Source organism: Vanessa cardui, chromosome 20 (assembly GCF_905220365.1).
Source record: "Vanessa cardui chromosome 20, ilVanCard2.1, whole genome shotgun sequence".
Lineage (NCBI taxonomy): Eukaryota > Metazoa > Arthropoda > Insecta > Lepidoptera > Nymphalidae > Vanessa > Vanessa cardui.
In genome coordinates this window covers 7,269,709-7,289,730 of record NC_061142.1, presented here as the reverse complement: position 1 = coordinate 7,289,730, position 20,022 = coordinate 7,269,709, and the positions used below count along the sequence as shown (strand labels likewise).

The 20,022-nt window shown below is 34.6% G+C and overlaps 2 protein-coding genes across 2 annotated transcripts in view; one reads left to right on the top strand and one right to left on the bottom strand.

Moving 5' to 3' along the window:
* Positions 1-5,056: 5,056 nt before the first annotated feature.
* Positions 5,057-16,208, top strand: LOC124538632 (protein phosphatase 1 regulatory subunit 12A). Its single transcript, XM_047115752.1, has 8 exons — positions 5,057-5,357; positions 7,449-7,728; positions 10,198-10,331; positions 10,456-10,628; positions 10,848-11,113; positions 11,190-13,866; positions 13,948-14,342; positions 14,411-16,208. The coding sequence occupies exons 1-8, from the start codon at positions 5,124-5,126 to the stop codon at positions 14,689-14,691; spliced, it is 4,440 nt and encodes a 1,479-aa protein (XP_046971708.1). The 5' UTR covers positions 5,057-5,123; the 3' UTR covers positions 14,692-16,208.
* Positions 16,209-16,266: 58 nt separating this feature from the next.
* LOC124538579 (dynein beta chain, ciliary-like) overlaps positions 16,267-20,022 on the bottom strand; it is a 29,642-nt gene continuing 25,886 nt past the window's right edge. Inside the window, 11 exon segments of the mRNA XM_047115677.1 lie at positions 16,267-16,453; positions 16,768-16,962; positions 17,168-17,316; positions 17,467-17,640; positions 17,729-17,911; positions 17,985-18,053; positions 18,128-18,301; positions 18,465-18,660; positions 19,272-19,408; positions 19,478-19,601; positions 19,729-19,955. Of these exon segments, the coding sequence (XP_046971633.1) occupies positions 16,354-16,453; positions 16,768-16,962; positions 17,168-17,316; positions 17,467-17,640; positions 17,729-17,911; positions 17,985-18,053; positions 18,128-18,301; positions 18,465-18,660; positions 19,272-19,408; positions 19,478-19,601; positions 19,729-19,955 (1,728 nt within the window). The 3' untranslated portion in view covers positions 16,267-16,353.

Sequence of the window (20,022 nt, the reverse complement as noted above, 5' to 3'; positions counted from 1 at the left end):
GGATTCCAAATAACGCTGGCGAATTCAAGATGACTTCTTACGAAAGCGTTATATAAAATAATTTTAGTCCTGGAAGAAAATCCCTTAGTATTGCGTTTAATGAATCCCAAGAACTTTGCAGCTTTGTCAACAATATTGTTTATGTGTGATTTAAAATTTAACTTTTTGTCAATAGTAACTCCTAAGTCTCTTATCTCAGATAACTCTTTTAAGGTTACATTATTAATAAAATAACTGGAGACAAGCGGTTTTTTCTTCCTCGTGTATTTTATATGAAAGCACTTGTTAGTATTAAGAGCCATACTATTGACTTCACACCAGTTCATAATATTATTAAGGTCATCCTGTATTAACTGAATGTCATCAACTGATTTTACTGTTTTGTAAATTTTTAAGTCATCTGCATATAACGAGCATGAACAATTTTTTATAACATTAGTGATGTCATTAATAAAAGCTAAAAACAACAGTGGTCCTAAATGGGATCCTTGGGGAACGCCGGATTGGGCCAAATACAACCTAGATTCGAAGCCATTTACAACAACCGTCTGAGATCTCCGCTCAAGATAAGATTTAATCCAATTAGTTAGAGTGGATCCTATACCATACTGCGAGAGTTTGTTAACAAGTTGACGATGATCAACTTTGTCGAAAGCACTACTAAAGTCAGTATAGATAGTGTCAACTTGTTGTCCCTTGTCAACCTCCGATAGCAGATCAGATGTGAAATTGCATAGATTCGTTTGTACAGAAAAGCCATTTCTGAATCCATGTTGAGAGCTAGTAAGAAAATTATCAAGGTGTTTGGCTAACAAGGGATACACAAGACTTTCGAATAATTTGGAAAAGCAAGATAAAATTGATATAGGACGGTAATTTATAATATCCATGCGGTCACCTTTCTTAAAAACTGGCACTATACGCGCTTTTTTCCATTCTTCCGGGAAAACACCTTCATCAATGGAACGATTGAATATAAACATCAATGGAAGTGCCAATCCTAAGCCACAGCGCTTAACAAAAATGGGAGGAAGGCCATCTGGTCCAGCTCCCTTTTGGGCATCCAATGTTTTGATTCGCTTAATAATATCCGATTCGAGAAATTTAAATTTATTTAACTGTAAAATGTTGTAATTTTGTTGCAGGTTCACAGGCGTAAAGTTTTTCGTTACAGTATAGATGGATGAAAAATGATTAGCAAAAAGATTGGCAATTTCAGTCCCAGTGCTTGCTATGTCACTGCCCAGTCTCATAGATGCTGGTAGAGAAGATTCGTTTTTCTTTTTATGTTTAAAATATTTCCAAAAAGCTTGCGGGTTTTTGGAAATATTATATTCAGTATTGTGCTTAAACTCGTTTAGACACGAATCAAAAAGTTTATGACAGCGACTGCGAATAATTTGAAACTCTAGTTGATCCCTAGGATTTTTGTATATGCCAAGTTTCTTACGTAGTTTTTCTTTTTCCGAAAGTATTTTAATTAAGTTTTGTTTGAACCAAGCTGGGTATTTAATGTTCAATCAAAAAATAATTTGCTGCGAAATGTGTGGTTGGATAACTTTAATCTTCTTAGTACAAATTACCCAAATAGTTATGATCCATAGCCGTATGAATTATGATCGATATTTCAATAAAGATTTAAATCAATTTACATTTTTTATTATTAATTAATAATTAAGCGCAAAGTGTGCTTAGTAAGAAATTTTCTTTCGTTTTCAAAAGTCGCTAATTGAACAATAAACTCACTAATGTAATTCTCGATCACAACATTTGTGGTAATAAATAAGTAAAGTTTTCGTTTATTGATTATCGAAAAGGAGAGAGAGATAAGAGAAAATTTATAGTAGAGAATACAAAGCATATTTTTCGCTTAATAAATTACTTGATTAAAACAATATAAATATTGGTTATGCTTATAAACGAAAATCAACATCTACAATATTAATTTAAAAGGAATAGGTGATAAATTCAATCAACTACGATTCCTTAACGCTGTACGCTTTTTTAAAATACTTTAATAGCAATATTTATTATTATTTAATTAAGATTGTAATTCAAGTAGTATTTGACAATTTATAAAGGTCAAGTATTGCAATAACATTCATCTATTGACTATAAACAAGAATTTAAAGATTAAAAGTTATTATTTCTGTGATGTGGCGTCAGCGCCTCGAGTGGAAGTGAAAATTAAGATTTTTTGATTAGAATTTATAAGTTTTTTATACTAAGCTAGCGACCCTTGCTTCGCTTGGGTTCAAAGCTGATACTAAATGTGTAACAAAATTCGTTTTTTTACGACATCACATTAGAAACTTCTTAATTTATCAGTGTTTCTTTACCAAATTTTCCATATTATATATAGAAAATACCTTACTCTCGAATCACTCTATCTATTAAAAAAACCGCATTAAAATCCGTTGCGTACTCTTAAAGATTTAAGCATACATAGGGATATAGGTACAGAGAAACCGACTTTATTTTATACCAGGTAGTGAAGAGTTTTTTTGCATTTTAAACTGCATCTGTTAAAACGCATTTTGCTTCGTTATCTATTGACAACACACTTCAGCAACAATGCACACACGTCGCGGAACAACTGAACAAGCAAACATCGTGAGGCTAAACTGGGTCGACTCACGGCCTACTTCTTTTATAATTTTGTTTAAAGTTTATTATAATTACTGATTGCCTATTAAGTGTTTAATCGAAAACCGATTAAAATACTTTTAAAAAGAAAATAAACTATGTTAATCTATGAGAATTACAAACACGATGAAGTAACATACAATTCTACGACGAAAATAATAAAGTAATAGGATTTTTTTTACAAGTTTTTAAAGTAAAAAATGAAATTCTAATTGGTAAGTAGGTCCATCATGAATATTCTTGGGTTTGAACCCGCAATCATCGGTTAAGACTTAAGAGTTCTTCATTGGTATATCAAACAGATATCTAATGCTATTTCAGATATTTATTTATGTACATTTGTTGTTATACAATTTGCCATTGATGTAACACAATGGTATAGATTATAACGTGAACATAACCGTTTTGATTGGTCTAATGACGTTGTATTATAAAAGGTGACCGTCGACTAACATCCGACGTTTGTTACAATAGTTCTCCTACGTAATGTGCAATATGAACATTAATAATAATTTATAACGACAATGACCTGGGTATCCGAACAATGGTCTCTTTAATTCTTCTTTGGCTAATGAGCTGGATGTACACCGTGCACTGATTAAGTTAACAGTATATTAAGACGGTATAAAATATCTTAGGTATTAATAGCAAGTATGATAGAAGAGGGCGCAAAAAACTATAGTTATGAACGTGTTCGGCACGGAACACTGAGACTCCGGGATCATGTTGATTTAACAAACAACAGGCCTCTCGTGCTATGCTTCAAAGGCGGAAGTTGATCTCAAACTCCTAGCCAGAATACGTCAGTACGAAGCCATCAATACTACTATCCTTCTCAGGGATGGTTTTAATAGCTAATGAGAATTTAATCGGCCCGAGATATACACCTTCTCTTTAAGTTAAACTCGCCTGGGTTTTGTGTCTGTTGAGAGAGAATTATTATCCACAGTCCACTTGGACTGTTCGTTCACACACTGGACACGTTCCGAATAGAAGAAATTGTTTTGGTCGTATATTACGAGTGTGCAAGGCAAAGATGGAATTTAAAGTAATGGTATAAGAAGCTGAAATTTTTATAATTTAGTTCTACTTGGAAATTGATAAAATTGGAACATCAAAAAAACGCTACTAATTCTTATATTTGTTCACTTGTAGCACACACACAGAGGCTTCGGACAAATACTCTAACTATAATATAAGCCAGGGAGTACGGCCTTGCGTCGAACCAGAGTGAACATTTTGAGTAAAAGCTTTAACTTTATGTAGAACAAAAATAAATACTTTATCTTGACTTTTATTGGTAAGCAGTCCAACGAACGCCGCTAAATTTTTCGTCTACAAACTATGAATACAGGGTAGTGGGTCACAGCCATGCCTTTGATATTCACCAAATGTATGTATTTGAATAATTCGAGCAAGTTCGTGTCCGACCGACACGGTTTATAGGGTTTTATAATCGCAAATACAAAACAAATGTATCTATTGCGTAACTGAAATAACCACTTAATTAGTTTTAAAACAAGTTACAGTTTAAGACAACGTTGGCGGACGGTTTTTATAGTATATTAGAAAATAATCGATACGTTACCCTCGATTTTTAATAGGTAATATAAATGTGGGGAAGCATAACTCAGGACCGTTCGAAACAAACTGTGAAACCTTTATAAAACGATCTATATAAGCACTTTATTACTTAATATTATATAATAATAATTAAATTATATCAGTAACAATTAAACTAAGCATCATTATCCCGTTTTTAATTATTTATTAGTAGTTAGTACGTTGTATGCAAATGCGAGGTTAAAAAGTTTGAAGTTTGCCAAACTTGATTTTTCTTATAAAACTTAACTTTCGATTACCATCAAGAGCCGTGGGGGTCGGACGATGCATGACGTCACGCATCACACCCTAACACGATAAGTCAAAGGCTATTCTTCAACATAATGACTACCTAATAACACCCATAACAGTTACCTAGGAACCTTCCACAACAATCACACAGCTTTTAACCTTGTGCCTGTTTGAAAAATGCTAAGGTCGAACTGATCAGTCAATTTAGTACCGATTACACGTACAATAAAGGAAGCTACAGGGCTTAAATAATTAATCATAATGCAAAGTCCGGTTAATAGGTCTGATACGAAGATGACTTCTAAGATACCTACTACCAGGTACATGACGGCAAAAAATAATTACTTGTAAGTTGTAGATATTTTGTGTGTATTATAATAATTATCGAGCATTTATATTCAATTTTCTTGACCTGGTTTGATGCTTGCGTTGTTTGGTGTTGCGTGTAGCCCGACACCTTTTCTGTCCAAGCGGGCAGTAGGTGGCCGCTGGCCGTTGTTTCAGGCGAGTTTCAAGGGTCAGTCGGAGCTTCGCGCCCTCCGCGCCCGCTCGTCGCGGCTCGCTATAGTTACCGCAGCCCATACCGACACATGGCACGCGAGCCACTTTAGTCCTCTTTTGTTATGGAAAAGCGCGAAGTGAGCGGCCGGGGCGAGCCCATCCCGAGCATTCTAAAAAAATCTAAAAAGCACCGCACAGGAGGCGATCTCGTCGATAAAAGTACTAAGATCAGACGAGAAAAGAACGGCTTCAAAAAGGGTGATGCGAACATCCCCCTGCCGCAAGGCTGCACACCACTTATGTACGCCTGTCAACAGGCGAACTATAAATCTGTTATTGATATACTCAATAAAGATGTAAGTTTTGTTCTTTTCATTTTGATGATTTAAAATAACCATAATAGAGTTACACTTTTTTGGATTAACAATAGTTTTTGGTGCAGTACAAAATATGTTCTGATATAAATCAAGAGCAGGCCATAGCATTAATGGCGTTAAAATATGAATTTTAGATTTGTTTCTAGTGTTTAATTTTGGCACGCGATGTAGGTACTCGTAGCTTCGTGACGCCGTCAGTCGTATCGCATCGCCTAGTAAACAATACATTTTAAGTTATTATGTCTGGTTTTGTAAGCTTATTTTGATGAAAAAAAAAATTAAAAAAATAAACCAACAATGAATTTAAATGTAATCACAATTTAAACAAACACGACTTGATTAGGTTTGATATAAGTCGCTTTATAAGTATGTATACAGTATATCCAGTGAAACATAGTCTCAATGTATTTTATAATAGCGCATTTTGGAAGCAATTATATGGCATAACTTTTAAAGAAATGCACTAGCGGAAGGGGTGAATATCGAACCGCGGGGAACACATAGTCAATCAATAGGCACCTATACCCAGTCCTACGATGTTACGGAACTTCTTATGTTCCGTTGGTACATATATTTATATATATATACTTGTTTATGAACCTCAAATCATGATATGTAAAAGAATATTAATTAATAATATGTTATGTCTCGAGCAATTGTAAGCTGTCGAAAGATTGTAAACTTTTATTTAACTTGCAATAAAACATTTACAATTCGACAGTTCATAATATTTCGGTTAGGTTTGGTTAGTAATTTTACTGAAATTTACTATGATAGATTATAAACTACAAACTAATAATACATTAAATTGTAAGCAGTAGTCGTATGTTATGATTCATAACCTTTCGCGAGTTGCCAATCTCACGAGATTATAATCTAACGGTATTTACAATTTTACTTCAAAATAATTAAAATATTGTAATCTTTACTGGACTATAGCAGTTGTTTGCATATGTCTATTAAATGATTATTTGTCTACATATAGTATCTATCACACAAGAAGCGCCGAATCTGCACTGACAGGCGCAGATTCGGCGCGGTATTTATCACTATCTATATTAATATTATATGCGAAAGTAATTCTTATCTATTACGTCTTCGCACTTAAGCCGCTGCACCGGTATAGGTGATAATGGTTATGGAGATAGTTTTAGTCGCAGGGAAGGAGACAGGCTGCTTTTGTTAATTCATTCATTCATTCATTCGAGAGGGTAAATTATTATTACTATTTTAAACCAAGATGAATGTAATATTTTTTTAGTAATGTTTATCACTTTGACATCTAATGTTGAATCGAAATATTAATAAGATATCGCAAGAACTGCTGAATTTTCGTTTGCCGTATGTGTTTTCTTTAACCATAAGAAACCATCTGACAATACAATGCAAGTGCACGAATAAAATTCTGCCACATATTTATCATCTAGAGCTGAGATGGTCCAGTGGTTAGAACGCATCTTAACCGATGATAACGAGTTCAAACCAAAGCAAGCACCACTATATATATGTGCTTAATTTGTATTTATAATTCATCTCGTGCTCGGCAGTGAAGGAAAACATCGTGAGGAAACCTGAATGTGTCTAATATCATCGAAATGTGCCACATGCTCATTTCACCAGTACCGTATTTTACCCGTATTGAAACAGCGTGGTGGAATACGTTTCAAACCCTCTCTTTAATGGAAGAGGAGGCCTTAGCCCAGCAGTGGGAAATTTACAGGCTGTTACTTTACTTTTTATCCTCTGTGAAATAAGCTTCATAGTGTTCTTAAGGGGAGTTTTAGCCCACAAGTGAAATATTTACTGAGACGTCTCTTATAGATAATATAATTAACACCTGTGATTTTCGATGCGAAATTTTTTAGTTACCTAAATATTTTGATTGTGCAGCGGGCTACACATTCCCTGTTGTTTTAACTAAAATTTACTAAGAAAAAGATAAATTTGATCCTCATTAAGTCATCTTTTAATAAAAGAATGAAATGTAACTTTGTTAAGTTTGGTTACTGTCAAGTTTGAAACCAAAAATTCAATTTACTTAAATTTATTCAACAAAATAATCTTCTTTAGCCATCATCGGTACGTATCCGAGATCGCAGCCTACGTAGCGCGCTGCACTACTGTGCTTCAAGCGGCGCGGGTGCGAGCCAGGCAGCGCGTGCGGCGTGCGCAGACCGCGTGCTAATGGCTGCTCCATCGCTGGCCGACGCGCGTGATGCTGATGGCCTAACACCGTTACATTTAGCTGTTGTTCACGGCAACGTACCGCTCGTGCAAACGCTGTTAGCTGCGGGCGCGGATGTCAACGCAAAGGATAACGAACAACATACCGTTGTTCATTGGGCTACAGGCAAGTTTTTAAACTATATTAAGGTAATAATACGTGCTGTTATGTTTGCAGCCATTAATGTATATGCAATATATTAATAAAACATAATTATATATTTTTTACAGCCATGTAATCTTGTAATAAATATTGCTTGGTAGTGTTTTTATGTGTGAAGGAAATGTAAGTACATCAATATTAAATTATTTGGAGTAGTAGTTAGGTATCGCCATGTAATTGCAATTATTACTTTCTTTAACTTCAGGCGAGTATAATAGATACAATTAATATTGTTCATTTATGCCATCGCGGACCTTATATATACCATATTTTTGAGTTAACTAACTATACCTACTTCTATAAAACCTTTTATCATATTGGTTCGACGATTCAAGCTGAGGATTAATAAGTCTTAGTCCCATTCGCCTTTTTAGAAAGATAATTAAGAAATAACAAGTAGAAAATAATCTAACAATGTAATCCAAAATTTTTAATTGTGATGCTGTGGGAAATACAGACACGCAGAAACGCTTTGCTATTGAATTCATCAAACAATACACCAAAGGCACAGACAATACGTGTGTGACGTCAAAATTAAATAAAAAGCTTGGCACACAAACAGTTATAGAAGTTATCATGCTAATCCATACTAATATTTTCAAAGATCCAGTAACTCTGTCTGTCTGTCTGGCTGTCTCTTTCATGCCCAAACTAATGAGCCGAGAAAGGACATAGGCTATGCGAGCAAAGCCGCGGATAACAGCTAGTGTAAAATACGTTTACTATTCATATTATATTATTAAATTACGGAAAACGCCTAAATATTTATTTAAATATAGATGATGAGTCTTTTAAAAATTATATTATACTGTCATCGGTAATAGTGAGCGTAGTACCTTGACTATTGTTCCCCATCAAGCAAGCAAAACGGATTTGCGCATGAAGTTTCCACTAGACCAGTTTGCTGAGTAAGTTGTATAGCGAAGTCATTCCGCGGTGAAACCGGTTTCGCATTATCACCACTACGGTGGAATCGACGTTCCGCGTGCACGCCACAACACTTATGACTGTCAGCCGGTGTAAATCATAGCATTCATCTTAATCTCTGTTCACATTATCGGTCACAATTAGTGTTTTCAAAGTACAAGTGCGAATACTCAATCTTAAACAATGGAATGGTTAATTATTTAGGTACTTTGGTTTATCAATAGAAAAGGCTTATTTAAAGACAATTGGCCTATTTTACAAATAATATATTTCATTTCTAATATATAATGTCATTAAAAAAGGTATTTTTTACAGTATATTAAAAAATGCCGACGTAATGTGTTATTTGGCATAATCACAGCTAACCTACGAATTTGGACGGACTCAACTCACCGCTGACCTATCGTTTCTTTTTTAACTGTGACCTTTACTTTTGTTAGTAATGTGTAAAATGACTATAATTGCTCAAAAAATTACGTGACGTCATCAAATTACATGACAATAAACAAAGCCACAAAAATGCTAATCATGATAAACCACACGAATATTATGTTCCATACAACATTACTGGAAATTGTGTTTTGATGATTTGTAACGGCTACTAAGGGGCAGAGTGACCAAAGTTTGTATGTCGTTGTTAAGGAGGCAAGGGGTGTCGTAACTACTTTATTGAGCGATGAACAAGGCCGGGTCCTTGAACCCTCAGATTACGTCTATCTAGGACTTAGTTTTCCGTCACAAACATTAAAAAGGTCAACTCTGTTTTCTCAATGTCAAACTTTTGTTTCATTTAGGTAAAAAGGTGTTTTTGTCACGAATTACTAGTAATGAATAACGATATAAAGTATATTTGGTAACAAACTACGTAACTAATTAGAAATCGTTGTAATTAATTTTGGAAATTTTAGTTACCCTTACAGTAATTCTAGTACTCGATATATCTTATGAGTCAATCAATGGGGACTAAAAAGTGATTGCTGACAGATCTCTATTAGCTGTATAACTTAAACTTAATAATTATGCAACAGTATGGTTAACATTCGACTATCTATATTTATACCCGTGAGACAAGAACCACCTAGATCCTGGCTATAACAAATACTGTCTTTTTCAGTATTTGTTAGCCGAAATCGAATTGTCTAAAAATGACGCAGCGGTAACCGTTGCGCGAATTAGTTAGTCGAAATTAACATATGGAATATGTAGAATGTTTAAGCAGTTCTGTCAGATCAAACCATTTATTTTCAATTTTATTCTTATTCCTTTATTTCGATTTGAATGGTTGCAAAAATTTTTAGTTACCTCTAATAATCCATTTGCTTTTTCTATATGTTAAAAAAAATTGTTATCTGTTCTTATCACAACAACAAACATTTAAAAGTCATTATGATAGAACATATATAAATAAATCAAAATTTTCAATCTAGAGAGAGCCTGTCTAGACATGTGTAGTTTTCATCAGTCATTTAGCAACAATATAAGTTATTGAATATAATTATTTTATAGTTTGTGGTGAGGTGGGAGCCCTAAGAGCGGTGTTGGCCGCAGGGGCCGACGCAGCGACTCCGGACCAACACGGTGGATATCCCTTGCACTACGCCGCGCAAATGTGCGGAGCACCTGCTGCTACAGATCATCAGGTACCACGTGTTGCAATTATACTCAAATTAACATAAAAATAATTTTAAAATGTATGAGAAGATACTAATGTTAAATTAGTAGTAAATAAAATACCTACTTAATATTTTTTCAATCATAACATAGAGCAGAGGAGCCGCCTTGGAAGTGCTCCGTGCTTTAGTAAAAGAAGGCGATGCGAGAGTAGAAGTCAGGGACGCAGATGGTCGTACGCCTCTACTGTGGGCTGCATCCGCCGGCTCAGCTGCCGCAGTGCTAGCGCTACATCAGGCAGGCGCAAGTGTCGACGATGCTGACAGGTATCATTTACAATAAATTGTCGATTTTTATGAATAGTTTCAATTTTCACTTGTATTTATGCTAAGAAATTCATTAAACGATTATAATATATATAAGAAAGCCACCATGACCATTGCAAACCGTTTTTGTGTTTTTAATTGATTTACATTTAATTATGACAAAAACCAATCTGTTAAATAATTAATAAAATCTTGATTTTGTATTTACCATTGTTACAGAGATGGGTTAACAGCTTTACATTGTGCATCCGCCCGAGGACATACAGAAGCGCTAGAAACATTAGTAGGTCTTTGTGGTGCTCGTGTTGATGTTGCAGACTCGCATGGTTGTACACCGCTACATTACGCAGCTGCATTAGGTCATGCAGATGCAACTTCTGCATTGTTAGTTCATGGAGCAGATGCTCATCGACAGGATCGAAGAGGCAGAAGTCCTGCTCATACAGCAGCTGCTAAAGGCCAAATTGAGACTGTACGCATTCTTGGTTAGTAGCAAGAACTAAATTCAGGATTGATTTATTGAATATATTTTAAATTTAACATAATTGTATTTATTCTTAGGTGCCAGAGGAACAAACCTATGGTTACGAAATTCAAAAGGTGATCTGCCATTACATGAAGCTGTTGCATCAGGACGCCGAGAGCTAGTAAAATGGTTATTAGATGGAAGACCGTCACAAGTGAATGCAACGAATCATGAAGGAAGAACCCCCCTCCACATTGCTGCGGCTACCGATAATGCCGATCTTTGCCGTTTGTTATTAGATCGGGGTGCAGAAATTAACCCTGTTGCTAGATCATCAAAAAATGAACCTTTGACACCTTTAGATTGTGCAACAAGTAGAGGTCATCGATCTACTGCAAAATATTTACAAATGCAAGGTGGTTTGCCTGCTACAAAACTTTCAAATACACATATTGTAATTGATGCTGCACCAATATCTGCATTACCAACGAGAAAAGTAACAAGTACAAAAATAGATGTACGTGATCGGATTCGAATAGAAAAACGTGAAGTAGTTGAATTGTCGAGTCCAGCTTCAGACAGAAGGCGTATTGTTAAAAGAGATAATATAGAGTCAAAGAGTTGTAGTAGTACCTCATCTGAAGATCATAAAATGAGAAAGAAAACAAAAAAACACGGGGACAGATACACTGAACGCAGGCATAAGCGTATAGAAAAACAACGGAGTTTTAGTGATGGTTATGATAGCGAGTACGAATTGTATGACAAATTCCCCGAGAAAGAACAGAAAATTAAAAGAGATACAAGAGATAAGAAAAGCAGGTCAAAAAGTGAGCCATCTCGAAGGAGTAGAAGTTGTGCAAGATATCGTCATCGTAATTCACGGTCTACATCAGGAAGCTCATCGGAATCACCAAGCTATTCAAAAAAAAGAAAAAGCAGACGACATAGAAAGCGTAGTAAGCGGAAATCAACATCAACATCCGACAGCAGTTCTGAATCAAGCGAACGTCAAAGCATGAAACGTAAAGGAAAAAAAACCTCGATTAGAATAGAAAACGATTGTGAAAAACAAAGCGTGAATATTGTTAAATTTAAAAATGTTAACAAGCCTCAGGATTTTGTAGCAGAAGAGAATAGTAAAAGTAAAAGTTTACCTTCTAACTCGTTTGAAACAAACTTAGAAATCGAACCAGTAACAGAAGCCGATGTATCAAAAAATAAAGGTCACAGTGAAACAGAAACCGACACAATATCAGTTAAGACTAATATGGTAATAACGGAAGCTCAAATTCATATGGAACGTGAATCTAGTCAGCATGGGAATTCTGAGTTGACTGTCACTTTAGATAATTCTAATAATGTTTCAATAGAAACTACTAATTTATCAGTTACGCATAAAGATTTGGATGAACAATCAAAGCCAGATGATCAAACACAAAAAGAAAAGGAAGATAATATTGAAAGTAATGTGATAGAAGAAAAGGTCGAGATAAAAGCGCTCGATAAAATGGAACCATCTACTGAAAAGGATACAACTGAAAAAAGTTACAGCTTGAAAACTGACGAAGAAGATACAAGCAAAATTATTCAAGAATCCGATAAAGTAAAAGACGAATCAAATTTAAACAGTGAAATAGATAGACCCGATTCATTAAAAGAAATAGATAAAAAGCAAGAGTCTCCTGAAAATGAAGAATTAGTAGTAGATAACGAAACACAAAATGCACAAATACAACAGAAAGGTAGCAGTGACAATAGCTTAGATATAAAGAAAATGACATCTTTCCAAATTTTATCTGGCCCAGAAAACATAAATACTGACACAAAAGATGATTCTAAAACAAGTAAAGAAAATCTAGACAAAGATCAAGAAGACAAGAGTTCGCCAAGCGTATCTTTTTCAAACAAAGACGAAATAATAAAAATTAAGGACTCGGATAATGCATCCGAATGTTCAATGGGAGAGCATATTATAAACAATAAAAATGACGAAAAGACTGAAAAAGAACTTCTTAATCAAAGTGAAAGTGTTTCAGTAAAAGATCATGATGAAGTTTTAACTAGTTCTAAAGCCGCTAGCAGTGAAGACATTGAAATTCCTGATAAAGGTATTATATCAATACTAGATAATGATACCATAAATCACCCTGATTTATCAGTACGACAAGTTATTTTACCAGATGAAAAAGATTGTGAAACTAGTCTACCGCTGTCACAAATTTCTCCTAGGCGTATTAGTAAATCTTCAAAAGATAGTCAAGTAAGTAGTAGAAAAAGTAGTATTTATGAAACCGAAAGTTATAAAGTTCTATCAGACACTGTAGGTACGGCAGAGTTGGGTGTCGGAATATTAAAAAAATCAAACACAATGGGCGAAGAAACCATGCGTGACGTTAGAGAAAGTTCATTCGGAAGAATCCCCAGTGTAAGTGATAATGAAATTTACTATAGTCTGTCAGAGGCAAATGGTCGAAGGAAACGTTTTCGGAAGAAAGGTAGATTGAAAAGTAGAATTACTATTAGGTCTAAAAGTGAGAATTCAGAGAGAGGTTATGAATCTAGCGGCTTAATGGATTCTGGTTTTGAACCTAGTCCACGGCCAGTTCAACGTTTTATGATGAGCCCGAGACTTAATGCCTACTACCAACAACGCAGGAGTGCAAGACATGGAGGAAAATCGGACAGTAAAATACCGGTTCGAAAACCAGGTGATAAAAAAGCTGTAGATATGAAGTCTGTCACTCAAAGAATACAAACAAACATGAGAAGGTAATACAATCAATTCGTGTATCATATCCGCAATATTGTTTAAGAATTTTTACATTTTAATTACCGTTATTACGATTTCAGGTATTACTGCGAGCGAAAAATCTTTCAGCATTTATTAGAACTGAAACGTTTACAAATAAGAACAAGTAAAGCCAATGAGGCTGTCTTAGTGAAAAGGGCTATTGATGAATTTAACAAATCTAGTCTATCCAATGTTGGATTGGGTCCTTACAATAGCACCGATTATTCATTTAGCAGTTTTGAAAAGTTTCTTTATGAAAGCTTAAGAAAACTACAAAAAAGCGGAAAGCGACATTTGGATAATTTACCAGAAAAAGCAATCGATTTTGATTACGGAGAAAGTGAATTGTACAAAATGAGTGCTATCCCTGATAACCCATGCTTATGCACGAGTAAAACTCACCGGTGTTTTCATGCAGTGCATGCTTATACAGGAATACCTTGCTCCGCGTATAGTAAGTAACCAATTTATTACTATGAATTGATGATTTCAAGTATATTTTACGTAACTTTTTGATTCCAGTTCCCTATAAATGGAATCACCACACAATGCCTAAGCCAGCTACAGCAGGGTCGAGTAAATCTAAAGGATTTTTACCCAAAATTAATTCGAAACCACCGTCTGGAAAAGCACACGTAACTCTGGAAGTGTCACATGGTACAGAAAGACAACTCATAGCTTTACCAGCTGAGAAATTGGATAAAAATAAAAGGTACTATGTAACGTTTACTGTCAAAGGTTCTGAACCACCGTCTGATGACAACGCTTCTCCAAAGTCATCTACCAAGGCGAAAAGTGGATGATATTGTTAAAGCGACACACTAAGCATAACATTAACAGATTGTTATATTGTATGTGTATTAATTGAAATAGTTAGCACAATGTGCACAATTGAATAAAAGAGGATCTATAATATTTAGATAATTTAAAATAAAAAAAATATTAAATATACTCATTCAGTTGTGCTATAGATATTAAGTAAATAGATTAAAATCAAATATTATATTAGAGACACATTTCAGTCATACACCGTATTTATTTTTATTGTATTTTTACGTTATTAAAAACTAATAATATGTATAAAAATGCTATGTATTAAAATATATACCCTTTCATAATTAATAATTATGAAAGGGTATATATTTTCCATTTTTAACAAAAAACTGCCTAATGGTACAAAAGCTCGTGAACGTATCACGCCTTCCTTACTTTACTCGTATCTTCATACGAATTTATTTATGTCTGGCTGCTTGGGAAGCATGTTTAAACAGTTAACAGTGTAAAATTAATCTTACAAAAATTAATTTTAGAAAGTCAATATTACTATAATTTATTAAAATATAAGTATCTGCCGAGGAGTCGCAGAACATATCGAAAAATCATGCTTTAACTGTGATGTTTTAGTGCTGGTATTTTATGCACCTGTTACTGGAAAAAAAAAACAATGTATTCCCGGCTCCATGTAGTCAAAAAATTATGCTGCTTGGGTTGAAGGAGTATAATCTGTACTTAAATTTAAGATGTAGCGTCAAGACCTCTTGCTCTCTAATGATTATTACTACAATATGGCTAGAAAATATGTCTAATTGTCTTTGAGTTTTTTACTTTGTAAAACCATTTTAAAATATTTTATTCTTATTTCAAGAACTTTAGTTAAATTACATTCTTGATAAGTAATTTGACATTGATTATATCTATTTATATCGAAAACAAATAACCATATTTTTGATAATTTCAAGTACCCAATAAGTATATTTTTATAATAAAACGGCTGGTTAAAATTTATATAATAAAGTAACAGATGTAGTATATTTTAGAACTAATCGATCATCGTTATCACTGCCATTTTAGACTACCATAATTTATTGATATATAGGTAAATACTATGAAAATAAAGTCGAATGACAGTGATTAATCGTAATTAGTTAATATACAATCACCGAATTCTTACATGTTACGACACAATTTTGAAATAGGTATAAATAAATGTATTATGTTATTGGTCTTCCTTTTTAATGTATTAATTTTAAACGATATTATTTAACTCTACAAGATTAATATGAGTATGAGTGAATGAAAGAATATTATTGTAACTGCCCCAGCTTCAAAAAATTATTTCAATTATAAGTGTATAATTGACAAGTCATCATTTTATTTGACCTTTTACTATTTTGCGAACCCAACTTTTAAGGTTTTTGTTATTTTATTTAACATAATTTTCGCTCTTTGCGAAGCCGATGGATGTTTGTCTGAATGTTCAATGTCTAAGCTACTATTATGAAATTCTTGATTATATTTTGATTTAACTACAAATGTCCAAAGTCACGTAATAAATGAAATAAAAAATTCAATTTATTTTTATTAATTTTATCCACAAAACATTATTAATATATTAAGGCGTAATATAAGGAAATTAAATAATAAGATAATTAACAATTAGTCAATTTGAAAATCGTGAACAATTGTTACACTCCGAGCAACAAGGCAACACCGGCGAGGGTCCAGCGCGTCGGCTTATCCTTCGTCTTCAAGTTAAAAGTCCAAACGAACGTTGGACCACGCATCCTGCAAATATAACATTTCTTTTAAAAGTGGTTCAGGTAACATGTGCATGTCTGACACCATATGTATAACGTGTAGATCATTTCTAAACCCTTATTACTAGTAGTCTAGTTACTAGTAAACTCATAGCGTTAATTCGCAAGCTATCTTTGGAGCTAAGACGCTGTCTCTTGTGGCTATATTTACGCTAGCTCACTCATACATCAAACTGGAACACAACTACCAAGTATTCATAAATGTGAATTTAAATAAACAGTTCATTAATTATGACCTATTGTAATTTATTTAAAATATGTACCTAAATTTTAGTGACTTACCGTATTTTATATACCGGACATTCGTACACATTCCTCGTGTCCTGCTTGTCCTGCGTCACTGCTTTGATATAGATGACCGGCATCATGGGAAACAGTTCCATCATGTGTGACTCCACGATACCACCCGTTGATGTATCCCAGCGGGCACCTTCCATATATAGGCCGTGGATATTGGCGCCCTCGCGGGGAGGCGCACTAGGGTTAAATAGTCAAAAATAAGTATTGAGCAATACTTAGATATTAAAGAAATGTAAATAAACAATAACGCTATAAGTGATTAGAACCTGCGCACAAAAATAAAATTTAAAGCAGTCCTAGAAAAAAAATTACTAATTTAGGATTTATAATCTAACCCTAAATTTAAATAAAAAATACGTTTATATTAAAAGGTTCAACTGACTTGAAATCTCCCCTGTTTTTCTTAGTTACGTCGCAGTTAAGACACATCTTATCCAGGGGCCACTCGTTTTTACGCGCCGTCTGCTGCATTATGGCCGTTAGGAACGACTGAGGATTGAAGAAACCCGCAAGCCATACCGCCGGTGGTAGCTGATGAAATATTCAATTAGATGTCCTTATCAAAGGAATACAAAGAAGTAAAAATTACTTAACTTTGTTAATTGATCATTTAACCGCTACGAGAGTATAAATTGTGGATATATCAATTAAATTTATTTATAGTTTTGTTAATATATTTACATTAAAGTCTCCAGACCAATTTTCTAATTCGGTAAGCCGCAAACAGAGATCAGAAAACCAAGCAGCAAGACCTAGCAGACTTGGATAGGCTAATTTTGTCCAAGATTCGGGAACATGATCCATGAACAAAGACTCCATCAAATTCTCCATATCACTGCTTATCGTTAGCTCGCCCTGTTTTAACGATATTTTTTAATTAGAAATTAGACGGTGAAATAGTAAATATTTTAGTTGCAGAGTAATGATAAGTGTTAAACTTCACCTTAAGACCCAGCTCCAACTCTTTCAGTGACCGTCTTATCTCTCCCATGAGCCGATTCATTCGCTCACACTCTTGTAGTGCGACTATTGTATACGGGGTCAGTTCTTCCACTTTACCCATCAGTTCGGCTAAGTTAAACGGTTCCGGTACTCTATCCATAATATCATCCAATATGTATCGCACCTGTAACAAAAAAATGTTTGTTTCGGGGATTCCCAAAATAAATAAAAAAAACAGTTTAATATGAAAAAGGTACCATTTCCTCCTTACTCGCACCGCCACCAGCTTGAGCTCCTGCATCTCGCGGTTGCATTTCAAAGACAACCTATAAAATGATTAGTTAATGATTATAATGTTATGTATGTCTTGTAAATAAAGATCATTTACAATTCGCGTTACCTTAAAAAGTCGTTCTGAAACAGTGGTTAAGTAACCAATTTCTGCGTTTGGGTGTAGACCGTATAAATAGGGCGTCTCTTCGGGAAGAAAGTCATCAATATAGTGATGATAGCCCACATAGTCTGAGTTGGGCGGAGAAATAAACCCGGGAGCCAGAGCTAACTCCCCATCAACCTGTAATTACCAGACTAAATACAAGATACCTGGGAAACACATTCTCTGTAATAATTGCTTATAGTAATGACTTTTATTATTACATCAACTTAAATTTTACCATTTAAAATGGAGCTTCAATCTGAAACTAAGACGTCGAGAAGAGGTGTACCTATCAACTTACCAGTTCCGGCTGCATATACTCCAGTAAGAAAGTTCTACAGAGCCTTCTGTCCCAGTCGTCGGTGATGTGTCCACCGTACATTATTTCTCCAAAAAGGTATCGCAAGTCTTCCCAGGGCACGCGAGGGTTTGCCTCCAAGTAGTTATATAGTACGTATACGCATATTGTCAAATCGCCAAAGTTGAAAGGATACACCCTAAGTAAAATAGGAAAAGATCAAGACTTATTACAGATTCCTGACATCGTCAACGACACAGAAAAATATCTACCAATAACGTTTTATCAAAAGACTATTCATTTATACTTTGCAAGATATAATTTAACAAACAACAACAACAGCCTGTAAATTCCCACTACTGGGCTAAAGGTCTCCTCTCCTTTTGAGGAGAAGGTTTGGAACATATTCCACCACGCTGATCCAATGCGGGTTGGTGGAATGCACATGTGGCCGAATTTCTGTGAAATTTGTCACATGCAGGTTTCCACACGATGTTTTCCTTCACCGCTGAGCACGAAATGATTTATAAAGACAATTTAAGCACATGAAACAGCGGTGCTTGCCTGGGTTTGAACCTGCAATCATCGGTTAAGATGCACGCGTTCTAACCACTGGGCCATCTCGACTCAAGATATAATTTGATACAGTATAAATATTCAAGGTTCTGACTACATCAAAACTCTGACACAAGAAAACTTATCCAACATATATTCATTTACTAATAGATGTCGAAATTGAAGCACAAGTATGGACAAGGACATGGGTTGTATAAAATGAATTTGTAACTCAAACAAAAATTTCTTAAATACCTGTTCCATCCTTGTGGTCCAAACTTACGTCGTTCAGCCACAACAGCATGAAAATAGCAAAGAGCGAACAAAACCGCTTTGAACTCTGCTTCCTTACTGCACATTTCTAAAGTCTCTTGACTGAAATTATCTAAAGCCTAAATAAATTAAACGAAACATTAAATATCGTACCAAGTTTCATTTATCTCAATCTTTGTTAAAATTACCTTGTGCAAATTAGCCCACATTCCAATGGGAGGTTCATTAGTGATTTTAATTGCCGATTCTAAAATACCTTGCGGTATTATATGGTATGCTGGATCAGAAGCTGGCTCGGCACTTAGGAATAATCTAAAAAGAGCAAAGTTTTCCCCATTACAATAATAAATAATTAAAATAAAACAATTAAGTGTTATGACATAAATCACAACAGCCAAATGAACTTTTTCATTAACAATTACATTTGGAGGAATTATACCTATAGTCTTCAATGGGATTTTCAAAGGTCTCCTCCATCTTCTTCTCTAGCGTCGAAAGCCACTTTGCCACGAGATGCACATTCTGAAGAATAACCCAATGGCCATTTTCGGAGGCGACACCCATGGCCTCTTCTGCGACCACTTCCTGACCTTGACCCAGAGATACAATGTGGAAGTTCTTTTTGTCTGTTGAAAATCCTAGCTTACGACCTAACTTCTCAACATCCTAAAAGATATAAAAAAATAAACGTGGTCCTTATAACAAAATAATATTTATTAAAATAACAGCTTAT

Excerpts from the sequence above, each read along its gene's own strand:
- LOC124538632 (XM_047115752.1), top strand. The coding sequence starts at position 5,124 with ATGGAAAAGCGCGAAGTGAGCGGCCGGGGCGAGCCCATCCCGAGCATT. Across the intron at positions 11,114-11,189 it reads TGAGACTGTACGCATTCTTG|GTGCCAGAGGAACAAACCTA; the intron begins GTTAGTAGCAAG and ends ATTTATTCTTAG. Across the intron at positions 13,867-13,947 it reads ATACAAACAAACATGAGAAG|GTATTACTGCGAGCGAAAAA; the intron begins GTAATACAATCA and ends TTACGATTTCAG.